The sequence below is a fragment of the Excalfactoria chinensis genome, chromosome 5 (genome assembly GCF_039878825.1).
Source record: "Excalfactoria chinensis isolate bCotChi1 chromosome 5, bCotChi1.hap2, whole genome shotgun sequence".
Classification (NCBI taxonomy): Eukaryota; Metazoa; Chordata; class Aves; order Galliformes; family Phasianidae; genus Excalfactoria; species Excalfactoria chinensis.
This window is the reverse complement of record NC_092829.1, coordinates 6,365,918-6,386,137: the sequence shown is the minus strand read 5'-3', so window position 1 is coordinate 6,386,137 and position 20,220 is coordinate 6,365,918. Positions and strand designations below refer to the sequence as shown.

General features: G+C 40.8%; 1 protein-coding gene across 1 annotated transcript in view; it reads right to left on the bottom strand.

Moving 5' to 3' along the window:
• The window catches only part of SYNE2 (spectrin repeat containing nuclear envelope protein 2), a 162,388-nt gene that overhangs the window by 47,737 nt on the left and 94,431 nt on the right, over positions 1-20,220 (bottom strand). Inside the window, exons 66-86 of the mRNA XM_072337588.1 lie at positions 19,860-19,979; positions 19,604-19,711; positions 17,007-17,240; positions 14,977-15,144; positions 14,232-14,357; positions 13,202-13,314; positions 12,645-12,786; positions 11,559-11,690; positions 10,827-10,979; positions 10,358-10,567; positions 9,197-9,298; positions 8,154-8,273; positions 7,789-7,989; positions 6,176-6,349; positions 5,533-5,664; positions 4,878-5,074; positions 4,152-4,284; positions 3,056-3,238; positions 2,469-2,615; positions 1,492-1,668; positions 1,102-1,257 (exon numbers count right to left, since the gene is read on the bottom strand). Of these exons, the coding sequence (XP_072193689.1) occupies positions 1,102-1,257; positions 1,492-1,668; positions 2,469-2,615; positions 3,056-3,238; positions 4,152-4,284; positions 4,878-5,074; positions 5,533-5,664; positions 6,176-6,349; positions 7,789-7,989; positions 8,154-8,273; positions 9,197-9,298; positions 10,358-10,567; positions 10,827-10,979; positions 11,559-11,690; positions 12,645-12,786; positions 13,202-13,314; positions 14,232-14,357; positions 14,977-15,144; positions 17,007-17,240; positions 19,604-19,711; positions 19,860-19,979 (3,228 nt within the window). The remainder of the gene's footprint in view (positions 1-1,101; positions 1,258-1,491; positions 1,669-2,468; positions 2,616-3,055; positions 3,239-4,151; positions 4,285-4,877; positions 5,075-5,532; positions 5,665-6,175; positions 6,350-7,788; positions 7,990-8,153; positions 8,274-9,196; positions 9,299-10,357; positions 10,568-10,826; positions 10,980-11,558; positions 11,691-12,644; positions 12,787-13,201; positions 13,315-14,231; positions 14,358-14,976; positions 15,145-17,006; positions 17,241-19,603; positions 19,712-19,859; positions 19,980-20,220) is intronic.

The window sequence follows — 20,220 nt, the reverse complement described above, 5'->3', positions numbered from 1 at the left end:
GACTGGGAGGAGAACATCAAGAGCTAACTCCTCATCCACCATGTGGGCCACTTCGTAGCTCTCCAGATGCAGAAAGGCTTCATCTTAATACAGATGCTCCTTACACAACAATAATAACTATTCAGACACTGGGCCATAGCAATTCCCTATACAGCTACACTTAAAGTCACGACCTTCCTTTCCCCAGTCTTCTGTCCCTAAAACTTCATCAAATTTTGATCTCATTTTTATTGAGCAAATAATTTTAATGAAACATTTAAGCCACCCACATCCTAGCACTGCATCTCACTGTGAATAGGGCAGTATATTAGCCAAAGGTACCCTGTCTTTCTCTCATTCTGAACCTCCAATATGTTTTAGAGTTCTTCATGGAGACAAGCAACTCTGTGTATAACAGAATATTCCAGGGAATAATAGCAACCTACTATGAGATAGAGACACGTAACTATGGCAATGAAAGAACAAATCTTTTTCCATGTAAAAAGATAGAGAACACTGTACTGAATGAAAACAACAGACAGTCAGGTTAATAGGATCTAGTTATTAGCTGGCAACACCTGTTCCAATTATGAGGGAGCTGATGCCTAGAAAAATGCAACAAAACTGAAGTTCATCCAGATTCTTGAGGTTTGCTCAGAGAGATTACATTCTAGAACACTTGCATAGTGTTAATGCTTTTCCAAATGAGGCTGTGTAGATCCCAAGATTTTGCCACTACGGAGCTCTTCAAACTAACAGAATCCATAGCATTTGCCACAACTGTGCTGGACAGAGAAAACTATTTCTTTTCAAGGCATCTCAAAATACAATCTCTAATATTGTTGCACGACATTCCAACCACCATGAAACAACAACATGATGCAGATGCATCTTCAGCTGCAGGAGAAGAAAACATAAAATAACAGTTCACACTAACAGCAGAACTAGCTTGAACCTCCCATGCTCTAATTAAACTGTAATTAATTACACTGTAGTATTTTAGGAAATGGCAACCTCCTTTACATTTTTTTTCTGCTCAAATCTCTGCAGTTCTTCAGGCTGGATTCAGTGAAGTGCTACGTACATTTTGTACAATAATAACCCACTTATATGATATTTTACCTTGCAGTCATCTAATGTGTTCTGTGCAGAGGTTAGACTTGCTGGGGTTTGTAAAGATCTCATTCGATCGCTCTGTGCTTCCAGCCAGTTGCATAAAGCCTGTGCTTTGTTCTCATTTTCGGTGGTATCTTCCAATAGGTGTTCCAGGTCTTGTATCTAAAAGTTACAGAACATTCTAATTTACACAAACCTAGAGGTTGGCAGAAACAGGGCTGCCCCTTCCATGACAAAATTTGAGACTACAAGTACTTTTTTTTCCTACACAGAGCTTTGGATGTAAACATAAAAATCTGTGTTGTGTTTTTGGAGAAAGAGTGTTTGCAAAATAAAGGACACTGGTATTGCCAAGATCAGAGTTGTGAGACAGAAAGCAATTAAATGCAATCACACCTTTCTGTTGAGGGATGCCTGCAGCCTGTGCCACCTCAAGTTCACCTCGCCAAGACACTCTGCAAATTCTGTCCTCTCATAGCGCTTGCTTTCCACATCACAGGTGCTCATTTGCAAGAGCGACTGGTTAACAAAATCTACCATCCACTGCTTGAAGTTCATTTCCATCATATATTCCTGGTTTAATTAAAACAAACAACCAAAAAGGAACAAAAACATAAAGCAATTAGTTCAGCAGTTTTAATCTGATCAGTTGCAGTGCCACAGTGTGCAGCTGAGAACTGCACCACCACAGGCTAGGAAACATTGTCCTGCCTGAGCCCAGAGCTCAGGTTTGGTAGCTCTGCAAGACCAGAGTAAAATAGATCCCTGTAGGGATTTGTGCATTGGGACTGGGCTCCCTGACATCTGGAGATACATAAGAATGGTGCAAACACTTCCCGTGACTGGGGCAAAAAGCCTCCGTCATTGGAGCTTCAGCACCTAAATAGTCATTGGTCTGCTGCAGCCTCTCTGCAGGGTCATAGATCTGTTCCTTCTTTCTTAGCAGGTCCTCTATTGATAAAATGTTATATTCAAAATCCAAGTTCTCCAGTTAAATGGGTCCTGGCTACAGTGCTCCAAAATTATGAGGTATTCCTTGGTGAAAAGGCAGACTAAAGCACAGCACAAATGGAGAGACTAACTCTGTAAGGAAGCAAAGCTTTCCTGTTCAACACATCCTATAATCGAAATGCAAGAGAAAGAGTGAGACAGACTGGACTGCATGAATCACCATATCATAGTATGGATATGATGTGCATGCAGGTCAGGCAGTGTTTTCTGTGCCAGAGAAGCAAAAAGGTTTTATAATAGAAGATGGTAAGGCACCTTACAGGCTGTGTGGGGAACCCTCCTGAGTGCAAAGGTGAGGATATAACAGGCTGTTCAGCAAAAAGAGTTACAAGCTAAGCCTGGACTTTCAGTTTCCCATTTACCTTGTACTTCTGAAGAAGACTTCTGACTTGAGCTACACTGTTTTGTGTATTTATTGGTTCTTCATGTCCTTGCTGTTGTTCCACATGGTCCAGCCAAGTCATTAGTTCAGCAATAGCTTCCCGTGAGGAAAGTTTTTCCATTTGAAGCTGGGGGTAAAAAAAAAATATATAATGAATCCTCCGTACTCCACTTGTTGGAAATATCAAGAAAGATGACATCTTGTATTTTTAGAAGGGCTTAGACATTATAATTGCAATTATGGGGCTATGAATTTTACAGTGAGCTCCGAGATTCAGACAAAGTATGACTTAAATTTAAAAGACCTTAGAGAACTTGGAAAATTGAAATAAAATTATTACTAATTGCAACCAACTTTCCTATAAAACCAAAAAGGTGACAGATATGTGCAAAACACTGTAATAATTAAAATGAAGTATAATGGGGATATTCTGAAAGCAAGACAGACAGCTAATTAAGAAAGAGTTGCTTTGCAGGCCTCATAAAGCAGCCAGCTGAATCCCAGTAGCAACACTTTAAAGTAATTACTTCACTTGAACTGAGAGATAGTAGGAGAGTTTCTCCTCACCTGGTGCAGCTTTTCTTGGATAGCTGGAAGCTGTGTAATCAGTTCTCCCCATTTTTGCTCAAACTTTGCCAAAGATGACCTAAGTCCTGCAGTATCAGCCTGCTTCACATGAAAGAGCTGGTTGGCAGTGCTCACCACAGAAGACTTCAGGGAGGATTTGTCATCAACTTCCTTAGAGAATGTCTGAGGTGCACGACAGAATTTTAAGAGAAGGTAAATATTTATACACTTATTTAGATAAAGAGGACAAATTATGTTTTCAGTCACTGGATGAACTATCTTAATTGGATTCTAGCTAGTCTGTAAAGTTCAGAAAATCTAAACTCAACATGCTCTGGCAATACATGAGGCCTTTTTCTGCCCATCCTGATATAATGCTGAATACTACCTCTTGCTCCATGGGGATTAGAAATATCCCTATCTCCAAATCACACTGAGGTCAAGGGAGCAACCCTAGCTCTCAAATCTCCAGCTCACACCTACCTATCCAATCTCTGCAATGCCTTACTTTTCCACCATGCAACACTCCCTCTGTCAGATTTCACATCAAGGCAGAATTATTCTGGATAATAGTATAGCACCAGGGAGCAGGCAAAGACATGAAATGCAATTTAGAATACACTTTTCTACTGGTTTTCTCTTTCCTGACTCTGGCTGACCAGCCCCACAGTCCCAATGATTTCATTCCTGCTCCGTGAGTTCACTTCAGTTGGTAAGAGGCCTGTCAGCTGAGCTGAATTGCTGTATCTGGTATTTGGCATAAGGAGTAAGAGAGAAACCATGCTGTTGTTATTCTATACGTGCATAACAGATCTTGGCTGGACTGTGATATGTTGTAACTGGGAACTAACTATGAGAGGATCCCATTCTGATTTATACACAGGCAGGCCCAGCAATCTAAAGGAAGTTTTTATGTGGCCTCCCATCCTCAAAGTTCTCTATCCAGATAATGGAGTAGCCCTGAGGCATGCAGGCATTCAGTGTCATACTTTGCTGGCAGCTTCTAGGTCACAGTAAATATAAAAATCACTCAAAAGTATCACGTGCATTAGAAGTTGTGATGTATCATCTCAATCTGGTAGCAGATCAGACTTACAAACAAGCTGTCAATGTTATCCCTGATGGTGGGAAGATCTTGTGACACGTTGAGAGACTGCTCCTTCCAAAATTTCATCCTCTGCTCAGCAGAATCCAGCCATTTCCTTAACTCCTCTGAGTCTCTGTTGTAGCTAGAAGAAGGAAACACAGACACATGTCTCCTATTTGAATCTAGGATGTATTTCTCACCTTCCAAGTTGCCCTTTCTGTAAGGAGTCACCTGTGCTGCACTGACAGTTGGCTAGAGCCATGTGAAAGCACAGAGCACACTCGGATCTTTCCCATTCAGAGAGGTTTGAAATGCAGATTGAGGCAGCATTTCAACCAGGTCTTAAGTGTCTATAAGGGGGATCATTTACATGTGGAGTTGCGCACTGTGCCTTTGGGAATAAAGGCTAGCCTGCACTCATAGTGAGTCAAAGTACTTCGGTCACCATGATTGCAGCACCTGTTAGTACTTCAAATATATAAGTAGCAGCACGATGCAGCTAACTTTCACCTAGGTACTCTGACTTAACAATGACAGCAATCAAAACTGGGAAGCAAAGCAAAGATCTGCTGTGTAATAAAGGGTCAGTTTTCTGATCACCACTGCTTTATTTTTTTCTAGTTTAAAGTAAAAGGCACTACATCATTTCATAATTGCCCATCAGTATTTCAGAAAACAATTTCTAACTGTTATTTCAAGCTGGTATCTCCAATTGCAGCCTGAGTTATAACCCACCTGACCAAGAGTTTGAGTAATGTTTGAAGTCTGTGTAGTTCGTTGCCAACTTTTTTGGTTAAGGACAACCATTGCTCTTCCAGCTTCCCAATCTGACTTGTTATTTCCGGACAGCTCACAGCAATCAGCAACTTCTTCCCTTCTTTCACCATCTGGTAAAGCCTGGCATGCTTCTCATCAGCAGAGCTCTTGATTTGCTATTAGAATATGGCAAGTTTGTAAAACAATTAACATTTTAAAATGTGAAAACACAACTAGTAAAATACATATTGTTTGTTCTAACATCTTAATCTTACATTTAATCTGTCATGTATTTTATTTACCATCCTGAAGCAATCTGTACTTTACTGTGTGTAAACTTCAGGCTATGAGTGGGCGCTGTCTATAAGATCTAGCTGCCTCATCTGAACATATGACCATCACCAGCATAAAGCTACTGCCCTCCTGTTTCTAGCAGGGCTTCTATGTCTGTCTTGTTAGAAAAATGTTACCAGACTTCTGAATAATGCTGCTGGGATAAGTACTGAATGATGGTGGCTGGGAGGAAAGAGTGCCCTGAAAACTGGCTTCTCCTCATACCCTAATTATTATATTTTTTTGTCCACACCTGCAGATTCAAGCAGAAAATCATCTAGAGAAACAGGCACATCGATACCTGGAGAAGTGCAATCCTCTCCATCAATCTTTCTTCTGTTTCTTCAACCAAATTCACAGATGGAAACATAGAAGTAAGTGCCTCTAGCTCCTTACTGAATGCTAGATATTCATCATCAAATTCTGTCCATTCCTAAAAAACAAATTACATCATTAATGTTACACACACTGGCATTTTTCCTACATCAGACTTAATGCTTAATCTAGCACGTTATTAACATGAGACATGATTTTAACACAGATGAAATAACCCAGTGAATATCTTCAAGATATTTAATTTGAAAGAGGTATGCTTCAGCTTTTACTTCCCTGGGGGTGTTTTAAGTACAACTTGTATATTTAATTTAAAATAGTACCGGTATTTTAGAACTATAATGGCTCTACTGTCTGTCCAGGCACTACAAAATTACTGCAACAAAGTGAAGCAGGCCCACCCCTATCAGAGTAATGGATTGAAGTGCCCACTTCCAAAGGTGTTGCAAGGAAAAAAAACAGTTTACTGACACACAGAGAACAAGCTACTATTCAACAGAGATTTGAAAGGACAACTACTAGACAAAGAATCACCACTGTAGAAAGGGTCCCCCTAGAAGCAATTACCCCTTCCCTTTAGCTTTTACCGTGGGTTTCCTTTGGCTCATTACCTTTAACAAGCTCTCTAAGTGTATACCATACTGACTGGCCTTCTGCTCCAGCAATCTGACTTCATTCACCAGAGCTCTCCAGAATTTCTCTCTCTTTTGTTGGACAGAGGGAGTCACTTTCTTGGAAAATGCTTGCATGAAAGCCATGTGAGTCATGAGGTTGTGGAAAAAGTCCTGAGAAGAAACAAGTTAAATCTTGCCATGTAAGAGAAATCATGCACCAGGGGCAGGAGTATGCAGAAGAGAGAGAAGGCTCACTGTGACAAGCAGACACTTTCAGGATCTATCAAAACTGGATCAGAATTTTGCAGTCAGACTAGGAACCAGTTGTGAGTTGCATACACTGTTTCCATTTATACATTTATAAAGAAAATTATCTACATTTACACCTTCAGTTTATATGAAATACAAAGATATTGGAAGACAAAAATGGAAGAGTTTTAGCAATACTTAAATTGAGTTTAGTGTGAGGGGAAGATCTGTCTGTTACCAGCCATTATTCAGTTTCTCTCACCTGGATGGGAGATGACTCCAGTCATCAGGCATGATTAGTTCTAAAGGCTCAGAAGTGGGAAGGGCACAAAGGGCTGGATTTAATTATGGTTCAGTTGAGCCCTTGGGAAAAAGCTGAATCTCAACAAAATACTTTACACCATGAAAAAGTCTTAAGGACTTAAGATTATGCTTTTCCATCAAGATTTTCTTCACTAAGAACTATTATCTAGTACAAGGATTTCACTTTAGGAATGTATCCTAGGCTGTGTGAGCATCCTGATAAGTCTTGATAACCAGGGCAGAAACAATTACTTTTACAGGTCCTTTTACTTTTGTAAATCAATGTGTATAAGTTTGGAGTGTAAATCTAGTCTATATTTAATTTCCTTTGTAAATACATTCCAAACATTTTACTTTGCTATGTGTAATCTGTGAGCAAGTGATAAACATCATTCTTATGGCTCTAGAGTAGTGATCTGCAGAGCCTGGCATCCTGAAGCAATTCTGTAAGGAGTCTGAGCTGCATGGAGCAGTTAAATCAAGGCACTGACGTAACAGATATTTTGCATTGGCCAGGACTTCTTGTCAAGCAGATGGACAATGGGGATGCATGTGTATTCTCAGGTTCTTCCATCAAACACACTGCACCTGGGAACAGGGAATGGTGGACTGACAAGAGGAGGATCTAAACCTCCCTTCAGAAAAAAGCTGTTATGACTAAATTTCCTCCATCAGATCACAACGGCATAGAATGCTGGAAGCAAAGCCTCAGCTCCCAGTTGTTAGACAGCAACTTCAGGAATCTAATTATAAAAAATTAGAAGGACATGTTTTCTTCACACATCATTATGTCCTGAGATAAGCCACAGCAAAACCGAAATCCTCATCTTAATATACAATCAAAACTGCAGGTTGTAATAACTTCTCTTTCTTGTTTTAGTGGGTCCTATGTTGGATTACTAAAAGCTTTGCATTGTTTTCTGCATGAACTTCAGTCCTTCTGGTATGCTAAGAGATAATTATTCCTCTCAATGATACTCAAAGAAAGCCTGCTAAAGGAAACAGTGCTCTTGATATGCTGATCTGACCAGATCTGGGCTGTGATGAGAATCACATACCTTGTGATTTTTCAGGTGAGATTGCAGGGCTGCTCTGCTTTTTGTCAGCTGCTTTGCATCTTGTGCAATCTTCTCTTGTCCAAGAGCAACTAGCTCTGCAAACCCACGAAGTAAGTCCTCATATTGGTTCTCACTGATGGAAGAAGAATTCAGCTCCATATATTTTGCTTTCAGAATCCCCCACATGTCATCCAAAACATCCTGCAATGTGAACAAAGTTTAGTGATTCATGAAATTCAGAAATTCATTCTACAAATCCAAGTGCACATTCCCAGACTGCAAAATAGCTCCCAACCTTTTGATGCTTAAAAAACCTTGCAGAGAAAAACCTTGCTGCATAAGTAGAAACCGTACTGTGTGCTTACCTCTAATTTATAAGCTTCCTGGATTAAGGTGACAGGTAACTGGAATCTTTCCCCATAACCTCTCAGTTTTGCCACCTGGTTTTCAAAGTTTTGCAGTTCCAAAGCACAGGCATCAGTTTTCTGAAATTAAAGACAAAATATGAGTTTATGAGATAAACAGCCAAGACTGTCCATGACACACCTTACTGGGTTCACATGGCACAGTCGGGAAGGAAATTCAGGTCTTGTGTCTCAGTATGACATTCAACATGTTTCGGTTACTAGATCAACAGCCATTATTAGAAGGAATCATGGCCTGAGAAAATACCATTTTCTCATGAATTGGAATGATTCAATCAGGGATGGACTGAAACGTGTTCTTTCCGGACTAAGGGAAGTTATGTACGGCTAATGCTCTTTTTCTAAGAGAGTTTGCTTCACTGAATATGTTCAAGGCAGCAGCCTCTGCTTGGGATCTGAAATGGCTTTCAGCCTGGCAGAAATTATGCTTGTAAGCAAGGCTATGAGCCAGTAACAAAAATGCTTGCGGAACCCCTTTTTGCTCCAGCAGCAAGTAGATGAGCATTCTGGGGAGGATATGCAGTCTTTTCATTTTTAATTCTCTGCTATTCCCTACAAACGTTGAAGAAAACCATAACTGGTCAAACACCACACTATGATGAAGTGCCTGAGTGAGTAGATACAAATACTGCAGTCCTATTTCCGTGAACAAAAAGTGGAGTTTTGGACATTAGGAAGGCATAATGTGTGGAGTGTTGCACTTCAGGTAGCTTTTTCTCTTCTCTGCCATAGTCTGGGGTGTATTGTGTATTTGTTCCAAGAGGTTGTGGGGAAACTGGTTCCTCCACATCAGTTAGGAAAAGGACTGCAATTAAGTCCAACTATAGATTGGGATGTAGTAGGTAAAAGGGGTTGATAAATACTGAACTCTCTCCTTCTCTAGTTCTTAAAACATAAGTGAGACTCAAACTTTTGAAAACATAAAGCAGTAAATCACAGAAAGCTGGAACCAATAGCTTTCCTCTTCCCACAAATGAAATTACCTGAAGCTGCTCAGAAACATTATGTCCACGAATTGCATTCAGACATTGTTGCAAAGTAGCTTTTTTCTCAGTTAATTGATCATAAAGTAGCCTGGTTTCATTCTGAAAAAGTAACCATCGTCAGAAGTAAATCACTTGCAAGAGTATAGTAACAAGCAGACAAAATTACACAGCAAACAAGATGACTTTCTCTTACAGAAAAAGCCCTTTTTTCACTTTAGCACACAAAAAAGCTTACATGTTCTGGGCTCAAATGAATAATTTAGAGAGGAAAATTCCCTGTCAGTTTATAAAAAAAGAGACTTCCCTGTCACAGTTATCATCTGTGACTGTAAAGATCTGTGAAACATACAGAGAAACAAATTCTTCTTTTCTGAAAATGAGAAAATAAGCCTATTACTGACAACTGATGGAGCTCCGTGGATTCTGACGGAGTAGAAATAGCAGTATCAGCCCTGCTGCTGTTTAGAGACAACATCCAAGTGTTCTTCAAACAAAGTATTTTACTGTTCAGCAGCACAGAGATAGGCTGACTTAATGATGAGCCAGTGGAGCTCTGCTGAACATCGGAAACTGTATTTCAAAGAGCAAGTTCTTCTCTCCTTTTTTTTTCCAGAAAGGAAAACACAGCTTTAAGACTGTGACTTCTGTTAAGGTGGCACAAAATCTCAAGGAACAGTAAATACCAAGGGTTAAACCAACCTCCAACACACAGCCGTAAGCAGAGCATTGCTGGACACTGCATCAAGAAAAGAAGTGTCTCATAACATACATTCTGAGAACAACAGAGCTTTTGGCACTGCACTAACTCTGATCACTCCTGAGTGCACAAGGCAGACAACAGGATACACAGACCTTTCACCGGCCTAATCTTTCCCCACAGAAAATTGGTTTAGCCTGTAGATCAGCATACATAGGATTCCAAGTTACGTCTATACTTTGCATGTAAATTTTCTACTGTGCTCAAGGCTCATAAGGCAGTCAGCTCTGTAAAGAACATTGCAAAGAGAAGAATAAATTTGTTTCTTGAGACCAAAACAAGTTTGTTTAGTACCAAAAAAAGAAGACCATTATAGATGACTCATTTGTAACCCAAATGCATTAACACTGAGAAGTCTAACAAATGCTGTGAAGCAAGAGGCGCATTTGGAAGTGGAGTACCTGATAACTGGTATTATGATCCAGCCCAGCCTTCACTGAATTGCTCCTTGAAGCAGTGGCAGCTTGAGTCTGTTCCAGCCATGCCTGTAAGTTGTTAAAGCACTCACAGAACACATCTGTGCTCCCACCAGCGCAGGTAATAGACTTTAAAAGATCATCCTTTTTATCACTCAGATCAGCGTGAAGTTTTTGCAGCTCAACAGAAAGAGTCTAAAGAGTTGGAAAAAAAGATAACATGAGTGAAAATGGTCTCTGTTCAGGGAGACATGCCTGCAAAATGCAGTGGTACATGAGCTGATAATTTGTTAACAGGCAAAAGGCCCAGATCTGTGCACCACCAAATAACTTGATTGTGCTATTCCCATGTAATACCAGCAAAAATGAGAGGAAATATTAGGCCATATACATTTTTCTCGCAAAAGAAATCCACCATGGTTCCTCCTTCCCCTGGATGCTCTAGGAAAGCTACCTCATAAAGAACCTGCTGCACAGCTGCCTCTTCGGTGGAGAGGACTGAGGTGTTTAACATCTCCTCCATATTATCCAAACACCGGCTGATTGCCAGAAGTAGCTCAAACAGTTTTTTATCCAAATTGGAAGAAACTTCTTCTGCCACATTCTCCTGTGTAAAGGCAAGTCAGAATTTCTCAGTACTTTAACCCAAGGCATACTTAGGATTTATGTGCGTGCATAAAGTTATTAGTTTGGTCAGCTAATAATAATAAAATGCAGTTCATGAAATACTGAAGGACAGTCTTAGACGGGACAGTTATATACATGCAATACTCAGAGCTGTCAAGGCCAAAATTAAGAGTGAGCCTCAGTGTATTAGGAGTGGATGTAATTTTACAGGTTTCTAAACTCAGGAAGAAGCACAAGAGAATTTGGCCTCGTCAGCTCACATATTGCATACTTACTAAAATCATTCACAGGATCCTCATTTAACAGAGCCTAAGGAACAATCCTTATCCATACATCCTTGGATTCAGGTAGCAGAAATGTCATGGTTGACACTTGGAATCCTTCTCTTCAAAATCCTAAGCTGAATGTATGCTATACACTCCTGCTGTTGCAAAAGCTACACTACAGTGTGTCCCGTTTGCAGTAATATGATTACTGTCCATGTTTCTCAATGACCAAACAGTGCATTGTGTCTAGAATTCCTGGTGTTTTTGGCAATGCTAAAACATGCCATTTTTACCTGTGCATGTACCACATTTGCTTCTTGGCTCAGGTCTCCCAGCTGGACAGTGTACGTTTTCAGCTCTTCCACAGTTGAGGCTCCTGCATTTGGGAACGTGCCCCGGGGCAGCATGTTCAGTTTTGTTGTAATCTGACATCAGGAAAGAGAATATTGCAATTATGGGAACATCTTAAATGAAGTTTGGACTACAGGCAACTACACAACATTCTTTTTAAACAACATTGAAATGAAAGTGTTAAGTTATTAATATAAAGCACTTGGATAGCAGGGTTCCCTTTTTGCTGTCAAGAATAAATCTGTTAGGCTATGCCCTGGTTGCAGCATGACTGAAAAAAAGAGCCTCTGATTCCTACTTTCAGGGGCTACAAGCTATAGCCTGTATTAAGGCAGGCCTGCTGTCTACTGCAGTGCCCGAGTAAGAGCAGACATTCATCCTTTTACTTGACTGACATTCTTCCATTCAATGTAGTACTTTTCTTCTTTTAGAGTTGAATCAATCTAGTCATTCAAATTGAATGTGAGCAAAATTGCTAGTAACAGAAAACACTTTGTGCAAGCAGTAAAATTCTGCTGTCTGCTCCATAAATGCATAGCACTCTCTTACAGCAGTGCAAAATCCACTTTTGATACGTCAGAGAGAATGTGAGAACACTACAGTGAATCACAGAAGAAAATTCAAGCTAGAAATTTCTTCTGACCAAAATGTTTTCACTTGCAGGAGCTGGAACTTAATCCACACCTATAAAAATCAGCTGGGAGCTGGCTGGATAACTCATCTAATTCCCTTGAAAGAATTAAGCAGATAACATCAGGTCTGAACGCTAACTGCCAGAATTCATCTACGTGTTCCCACACTACTTCATAGTCACAGCTCCAGAGTCATTATCTACCTCAAAGTAAAATTAAAAGACAATCATAAAAACCAGTATGCAGTAACAATTACTTCTAGAGAGCGCTTGCAAAGATTTCAGTTATCTGATGAAGAAGAGACATGACATGAAGACTCAAGGAAGATACCCTAATACTTATCTTCACCCCAACCAACAGGCTGCACAAACAGTGCTTAACTGAATTTAAACGGACCTGAGGTTCCACAAGCTGGCAGAGTGAAGACTTCATCTTTGAGGAAAGCTCTTGTTGTAAATACTGCCATTTATTACCCGTTGGGTCCTTTGGAGCTAAGGTGGGATCAGCCTGCTTGCTTTTTGGATCAGATTCTCCATTGCTGTATTAAGAAAAAATTATTAGAATGTCAAATACTAAAGTAGAATAAACAAAATCGGATTTGTAAATCTGCTTGTGTAGGACTAGTTTCTATTACATCTGCCCCCAAAACAAAATGCAACCAAATGCATGGCTGGGAACAGATATCCAGCTTGCCTCTGTTGGGCCTGCTTCAGCTTATGGCAGGCATCAGTCCTGCCTGACACCAAGTCTGACACTGGACACTCCAGTCAGCCCACTATCAAGGAATCTGTCCAATAAACAAAACTCAATTTCTCTAGATTGCTGATAGCAGAAATCTCCCAGCTGCTGCAGTTTTACTTCTACAGGCACATATCACTCCAAACTGCAAAGTTTCTGTAGGTTTGGGAAGTTGTACGTAACGGAATCTGGGGAGCAATTCTGTTGCTTTGTACCTGGGTTCTGATTTCTGAGTCACACTATCCTCAAACTGCAGCTGCATTTTTTCCACACATGACTCAATGAAGTCAATGAAGCTCTTCTGCTCTGCTGCTTTTACTTTCAGATCCTGTGAACAGAAAGCAGAATGAACAATAAAAATCAACTGTGTGCACGGTATTGCTCTGAAATGATTACTGTGCTTTTCCAATCGTGTTTCACATGAATCTGTTTAGCGAGCAAAGTTAAGACTACATCTAGCAGGAGAAAAAGCAAGTAATATGGAAATATGATGCTACCAAACAATTTTCTAAAAACATGTATTTTTACAGAATATATTTCAGCATTATTAAAAGTTTCAAAAGCAAAGGCCCTCAGTCAGAAATATGTTATGCATATTAAGGAACGTAAAGGCTGCAGAATGCCATCCTTGTACAGAGAAATAGGGGGATGCTCAAACACGAGTTAGAAATGCAGTAGCTACAAAGGGAGCACTGATTGAAAACTCAGCAATTTTAGTAGCCAGGCTCAGTCACTTTCTCTAACTAGGAATATGAAAGGGGAAAAAGCTGATTTTCAGTTAGCAAAACAGTAGCTTACAGAGCATCACACGATATCCTTATAATGTTAACAATGACCTCAAAGTCATTCTGAGACAGTCCACGGGAGAATGTTCACAAAGCCTTTGAGTCAAATCCATCTTCAAAAGCAGTTTGAGTACACAGCTTCAGATTTCAAAATAAACCAGTGCTTTAAACACAGGACATCAGAGGGGTGGGTGATGCCACCTGAATCTTTGTGATATGAGACCATCCAGTTGTGTAAGGATCACAAACCTTTTGGACAAAAAATTCAGAGTTTTCAGGGGTTGGTGGCCCTTCTCCATCCTCCTTAACTTCCCAAATCCTCTAGGAGATGTGTGTAAGCTGCCTGCCCTTGGAAGACTTGATCCCACAATGAAAACTGCAGCAGGTAATATACGCAGCAGCCCTCTACATGCACAGTGGACATAGAGCAACCTGACTCCTGGTCATGCAGAAGAATTACCTGTGGGTGCTGGAAACCATTCTGCTGGAGGAATGGTTGTTCAGTGAGGCCAAGCTGGGGCATGCTGGAGCCATTGGAGCATGCGATCTTGAGGGACTCTGGGTCAATTCTCTCCCTCCTGGGAATCTGTAAAGAGAGATCCATTGCAGGAAGGCTTTCAGATTTGACAAGAGGACAAAACCTCCATGTACGGTCTGGGGAAATGGCAAAAGCAGAGCTGTTTTGGACCACTTGTGAACAGAATCAGCACTGCAAAAGCAGTTGGTACTTTTGCCAACACTTCTATCCAGCTCCTGTCCAGGTCTAGCTTTGGGGCTGTGGCACTGGAAAGCTGAGTCACTGCTCATGCCACTTAGGTGTTCTTTGAAGAAAGTTATTGCTTTAAGGCCTGTCTGCTGTGATACTAACACAAACTCTATGGCAATTTGAAGGCATTAAAAATCATCAAAACAAACAAAAAGAACTTCACCAAAAGTCTTTATCCTTTTCCTGCATTCATCACAAAATCTCAACTACTGCCACTGAGCACTTCAAGCTGAAAAGATGTAGCTCAAGGACTCATTAGAAGTCCCCCTACTTACTGCAAATGAAAGATAATCATAACACAATGCAAACAGGAAAAATAACAAGTCTGACATTTCTGATTGACTCTTCTCCCTTCCTTGTTATACATAGTGAGCTCTAACTGCTCTTCTGCTACTACAGACCTCTCACTTTTCCTCAGCACGGAATTCATATGCTTTACCTGCTCTTCACTGTATTTATCCTGAAGCATCATCTGGACTTTTTCCAAATTACACTTCACTTCCTTCAGCTTCAAGGAAAGATCCTCTGCCTCCTGTTGGTGGCCCACACTTTTTCCACCGTCTTCCAGTAAACTAAGAACCTTCTGTTCAATCTGTGATAACATCACCTAGAAGTGACAGGAGTCAATTATTCATTCTTAGAAGTACAATATTTGTTTCCTGATAACATTCTTTAGACTGTGCTTATGCTTAACCCTATCTAAAATGAACAGAAAGTTAGAAATAGCTTCAAACTACCTGGATTTTCTCTAACATTGTCTCTTTTTGCTACAAATAATAAAGTGCATTTATTACAATGCCAAAGACAAAACAGAAGACGTTCTATGTGGGAAGTTCTATTAGCTCAGACATTAAGGAATGAAAAATGGAAACAGAAATTACTGACAGACTTCATTTAGATGAACTAAGAGGACAACACACCCCACTGGAGAAGGCAGAGCACAGACTGACTACATCACCCTTGGGGAGGGTCAAGTTCTGTGGATGTAGAGCTTAACAGACCTCACTGTGAGACTGAGGCACTACTAAAACTGTGCAAAACTACGATAAGTGTGGATTATCCTTGAGCTGATGCTCGCTGTGAAGCCAGTTCTCATTCCTTCTAATCGCATCAACCAGAAATATGGCAGAACTTCTGCTCATATTACAATACAATGTCACTAGTGTAGGGAGGGTGGCATTTAAAAGGAGGCCATCAGTTCTAAAAACAGTCTTGGCTACCAAAAGTTCATTGGTAGCCAAGATCATTGGTGTTGACTGGTAAACCTGACGCAGATCTTGCTGTGATGAGTTAAGGAGTTATATCTAACTCTCCACCCCGCCGCAAGGAGCTACTGGCTTCACAACAGAATCAGCAAAAGGTGAAGCCTGTGTCTCAGCTGAATGAATTTACCACCTGTTAGCTTAGTTTAAGGTGACAACTACCTCTGAGACTGTTTTATCTGAAATGTCACCGGGCTTTCAATGAAGTGATAAAGTAGAGGGACATGCATATCCTAAGGCCAAGTGGAGCTGAGGACAGAAGTCCACCTCCCTGAGCAGCCCTTCCCATCTGTAAAGAAATCCTTCCTAACATACAATCATCCAATCTAAACTACCAAAACACAGTACTGGTACCATGTGTTAGCCTGGCCACTGGAAACGGTTGGGACTTGGTTGCTGATTCACATTGCTTAATTCCCAGAGTTCAGCAGCCAAGTTGATGAGGATATCGACCTGGCACTGCAGGGAACTCCAAAGCTGCATGCCTGCACATTTTCTTTTAATCTGTGTGCCAGAGAAAGAAAACTGCTCCAGAACTACCACCCAGCCCAGTACTTCATGTCAGCTCTGTTGTCCTCCATCCATCTCCACTAAATAGAACAAACACTCTGTTCCTTCTGCTGCCACCTGGGCAAAAAGGTCCTAGACCTACAACAGTACAACCAAATATAGGCTACTCAAGGCGGATAAGTGTCTTCCTTTCCCCCTACACTGACAGCTTTGGGGCCCTCAAGTACAAAAGAACTTACAGTTTAGGAGCTATTTTACTCTGGTCTTTTAAATCTCTCTAACAGAAATCAAAAGTGAAAATGTCTAAACAAAACAAAACAAAAAAACCTTTATTCTCACTGATTTATCACGACAGAGACCAACGGAAAGCTGCCTTTAAACAGAGGGTGCAGAGTTTGCTGAGCCATATTTTCACAAATGAACTAAAGAAAAACAAAGCTGTGGAAACACTCAGAGTTCAGAGTGTAGGTCCTGCAGGTGTGTAACAATCCCACAGCCCTAAAAACAGGTATTAACTGAGCCCTAGGAAAGCTGCACCTGAAACTGGAGCCGAGCAGTTACCGGCTGTCTGCCAGTGTAATGAAGCTGAATAAGCAGGGAGAGGAGAAGCAGTAACTGTAACTTTCATGAGTTCACAAAGCCCCTGGAAGGGTGGCCCTTGTGGATGGCCAGCAGCACACAGACTGCTCCCTCTTACCTGGAAATCACCAAGCTGCAGTTCCACCATCTGCTGCATTTTGGGGGTGTGGGGATCTGAGCCCAGGGACACCTTAGTTTTGTCTAGCCACTGTTCCAGCTCAGCAACTTGGGCCTTGCACGCCTGGAGGATTGTTTCCGGCTCGGGCCTACCACCATCCACTGCTTCCTCTGGGTCTCCCTCTTTCCCTTGAGAGCCCTGGGTGGCGTTGGGGACAGGAGGCAACGTGCCACTCTGAAGCAAAGCACATGAAAAAAAAAACACGTGGTTATCTACCCATTGCTTTCTTTCTTCCTTTCCTTCTCTCTTTTCCCTTCTTTCCCCACCCCTTACCGGTGAGAAACATTTAACTTTCACATTCACAGGGCTCCCAAACAACCCTGTCACGGACTTCAGTTTAAAAAAAAATAATAATTAAAGATAAAAGAAAAAAGGAAGGAAGATTTAGCAGGCAGGCAATCCAGGATCTGGTGTAACAGGTTTCCAGGCACAATTTGCATCTGCACAGGTATACCTGAGCCACAGGAAGCACCATGACTCACCATTAACCAGTTCTCCCCTGAGGAGAGGTGTTTTGCTGTGGGAGTTGGATGGAACAGCCATGCAGTTTAAAGCTGCAAAGCAGGCTGTTGTGCATTGTTTAGTAGTTCCTTGAACGCATTTTGTTCCAATAGCCAAATGAGTTTTATTCAGGCTCTACCTCACACAGAAATACAGTGTGTATTTTCAAGTCTATCTTGCGTAATTCTTTTCTCTTGCTTGCTTAGCTTTAAGAAGCAGTACTGCATACTTCCGCAATAAGGAAAAGTCTAAAGTGCTTGGAGATACCAGCAGTTGCTTAGAAGCCTGCACAGGTCTATATATCCATATGCAAATAAAAGAAGTTAACGAGTAAATGAAGTGCAACACCTCTGTTGAAAACCACCTGTACCGCTCCCACAGCTCCAGAGCATACACACACACTGAGATGGTCAGTCATAGTGCATTAACCTTGTGCTAAAATGAGAGCACCAAAATGCATCCTTTCAGTTATCAATGTCTTACTTCGATCATTACATTTCTAATTTCCCTCTCAGATACCTTGCAGCAGTGTCATTAAATGCAGGAAATAGACTGAAAGTACATATTCTGAAACAGGAAAGTCTGTTGAGGTACATGCAATTGAACATACAGAAGTACCAGTTTACTTCAACTTCCACCTGAAATTTTTGGCTTTAGTTTTCAGCCTGTTTGTTCTAATTCAACATTTAAATATATTTCGCCAGTTTGGGCACAGTATATATATATCTTATATATATGTAAAATATATAATATATATTTTTTCTTTTTTTATTCCAGTGGAACTGCAAAACATTTTGGTCCACTAAAGTAAACCTATTTTGACAATGCCAAAAAATAACCAAGTACTAAACAGAGCACACATGCCCACAGAAGCATTTAGCTTTCATCTATGGGATGCTCTGCCCTTCCCCAGGTAAATAACGCTGCTGCAGAAAACTCCATCCCCTCTCTTTACAGAAACAGAAATTCAGATATGCAGCCAAATCAGATGAATAAAACAAACCAGTATCTCATGCAATGTTCAGCTTCATGCACACATCTGAGATCGTGTTCTAAGAGTTCATGTTCTAAGAGTGAGATCATAAAGGACATGGAGCGGACAGGTACCAAACCTTACCTGACAAGTAATAATTCAAACACGTTTCTGAATTCTATGTTGTACTATAGGCTGCTAAAACTGAATTTGGAGGGAAAACATTGCAGGAGCAATGAAATTGTATCATTTAGCAATCACCAAGATAGTGGGAATAAATTAATGTTAGCGTATACTTAAGCTCTAAATGGAGAACATGAATATAATCAACGCCACATACCTCTAGGCTTCAATACATCTCTAAGGGGAAAAAAGTGAATATAGCATTTTTAAAATAAATGTCTTCCTTTCTCCAAATAGTAGCTGATCTTGTAAATAAATCACTTAGCAGAAAAGAAATAATGTTTCTAATGGGAGCTATATAGCACGTGGAAATGGCACAGAGCAATAAAACACTGAAATGGAAAAGGTTTTGCAGTATTGTAAGGCTTTTTTGCTGCCTGGCATGAATTGAGGAAGAACAACCTTCTCTGCAGGAGCAGAGGAGAACTGTGGCTCACAGCCTGACCACATTCTCTGCAAATAACACAGAGCAGCTGTGTCGACCTCAAAACACTGCTCTGCTGAGCTTATCTATCACAGGGTTCAACAGGTTGTGGGCTTCCGTGAAGACAGGAGGCTGACAGACATGGTGGTGGCAGACTCATTTTTAAAGCCGATGCAGATCTTAATCCTTCCACTCACTCATTTGTGAATGCCAGCATCTTTTTTTTCCTGACAGTACTCCATCTTGTTTCCTAGAAAACTTAATTTTCAAGGAGCAGATCAGAACACAATCATTTTCACTCAAAGGATCAATGTGAAGAAGCCCATAAAGGGCTGTTGTTATCCTACCGTATCATTAATCTTGCCACAAACTCTAGTACCATTATCATATCAGTACCAGTAGCTGGGTTATACAGTAGATCACCTTGTTCAGCCTACTTTAGGTTTTCAAACTCACCACGGTCTGACTTTCATGACCTGTGCCAGTGCCTTCTGTCTTCTGCAGAGTTTGCAAAAACGATTCCTTATCATCTTTATTGCATGATTGCACTATCTCCACAGCATCCTGTAGAGAAAGAGGCAACAGTGGAAATATTTAGAGGATTACTGCCTTGTTCACTTACTTCAAAGACTTCAGCATTACCTACAACTTCTGTAAATTCTTTCCACGAAGATGAGTTCCTGCCCTGTTGAAATAAATCTGAGTTCATTACCTGAGCACCACCATCTGACAAGGTTCCAGAAGACCAAGAGGTTGCACTGTCTTCCTTATGCTTTTCCTTGTATTTTAATGAAGGCCAGAAGCTCACATCTATTTCTGTTGCAGTACTTCCCTTTGAAAGTAATAACAACTCAGCATTAGCTTGTGAATACAAAGCTCAGGTATTCCTTCAGGCAATGTAAATTACAGCAAACCTTTACTAACACTTAGCTCTCTTTCTGCCTTGTTTATCTACCTTGTGTTTTCCAAATCTCAGCTCTTCTCTTGCTTTATGGCTCTGCCAGATGAACAACAGCTGGATGACACTCCAGAGACCTCAAGCGTACCCTCTGTTTTTTCATGCTATGCCCGAG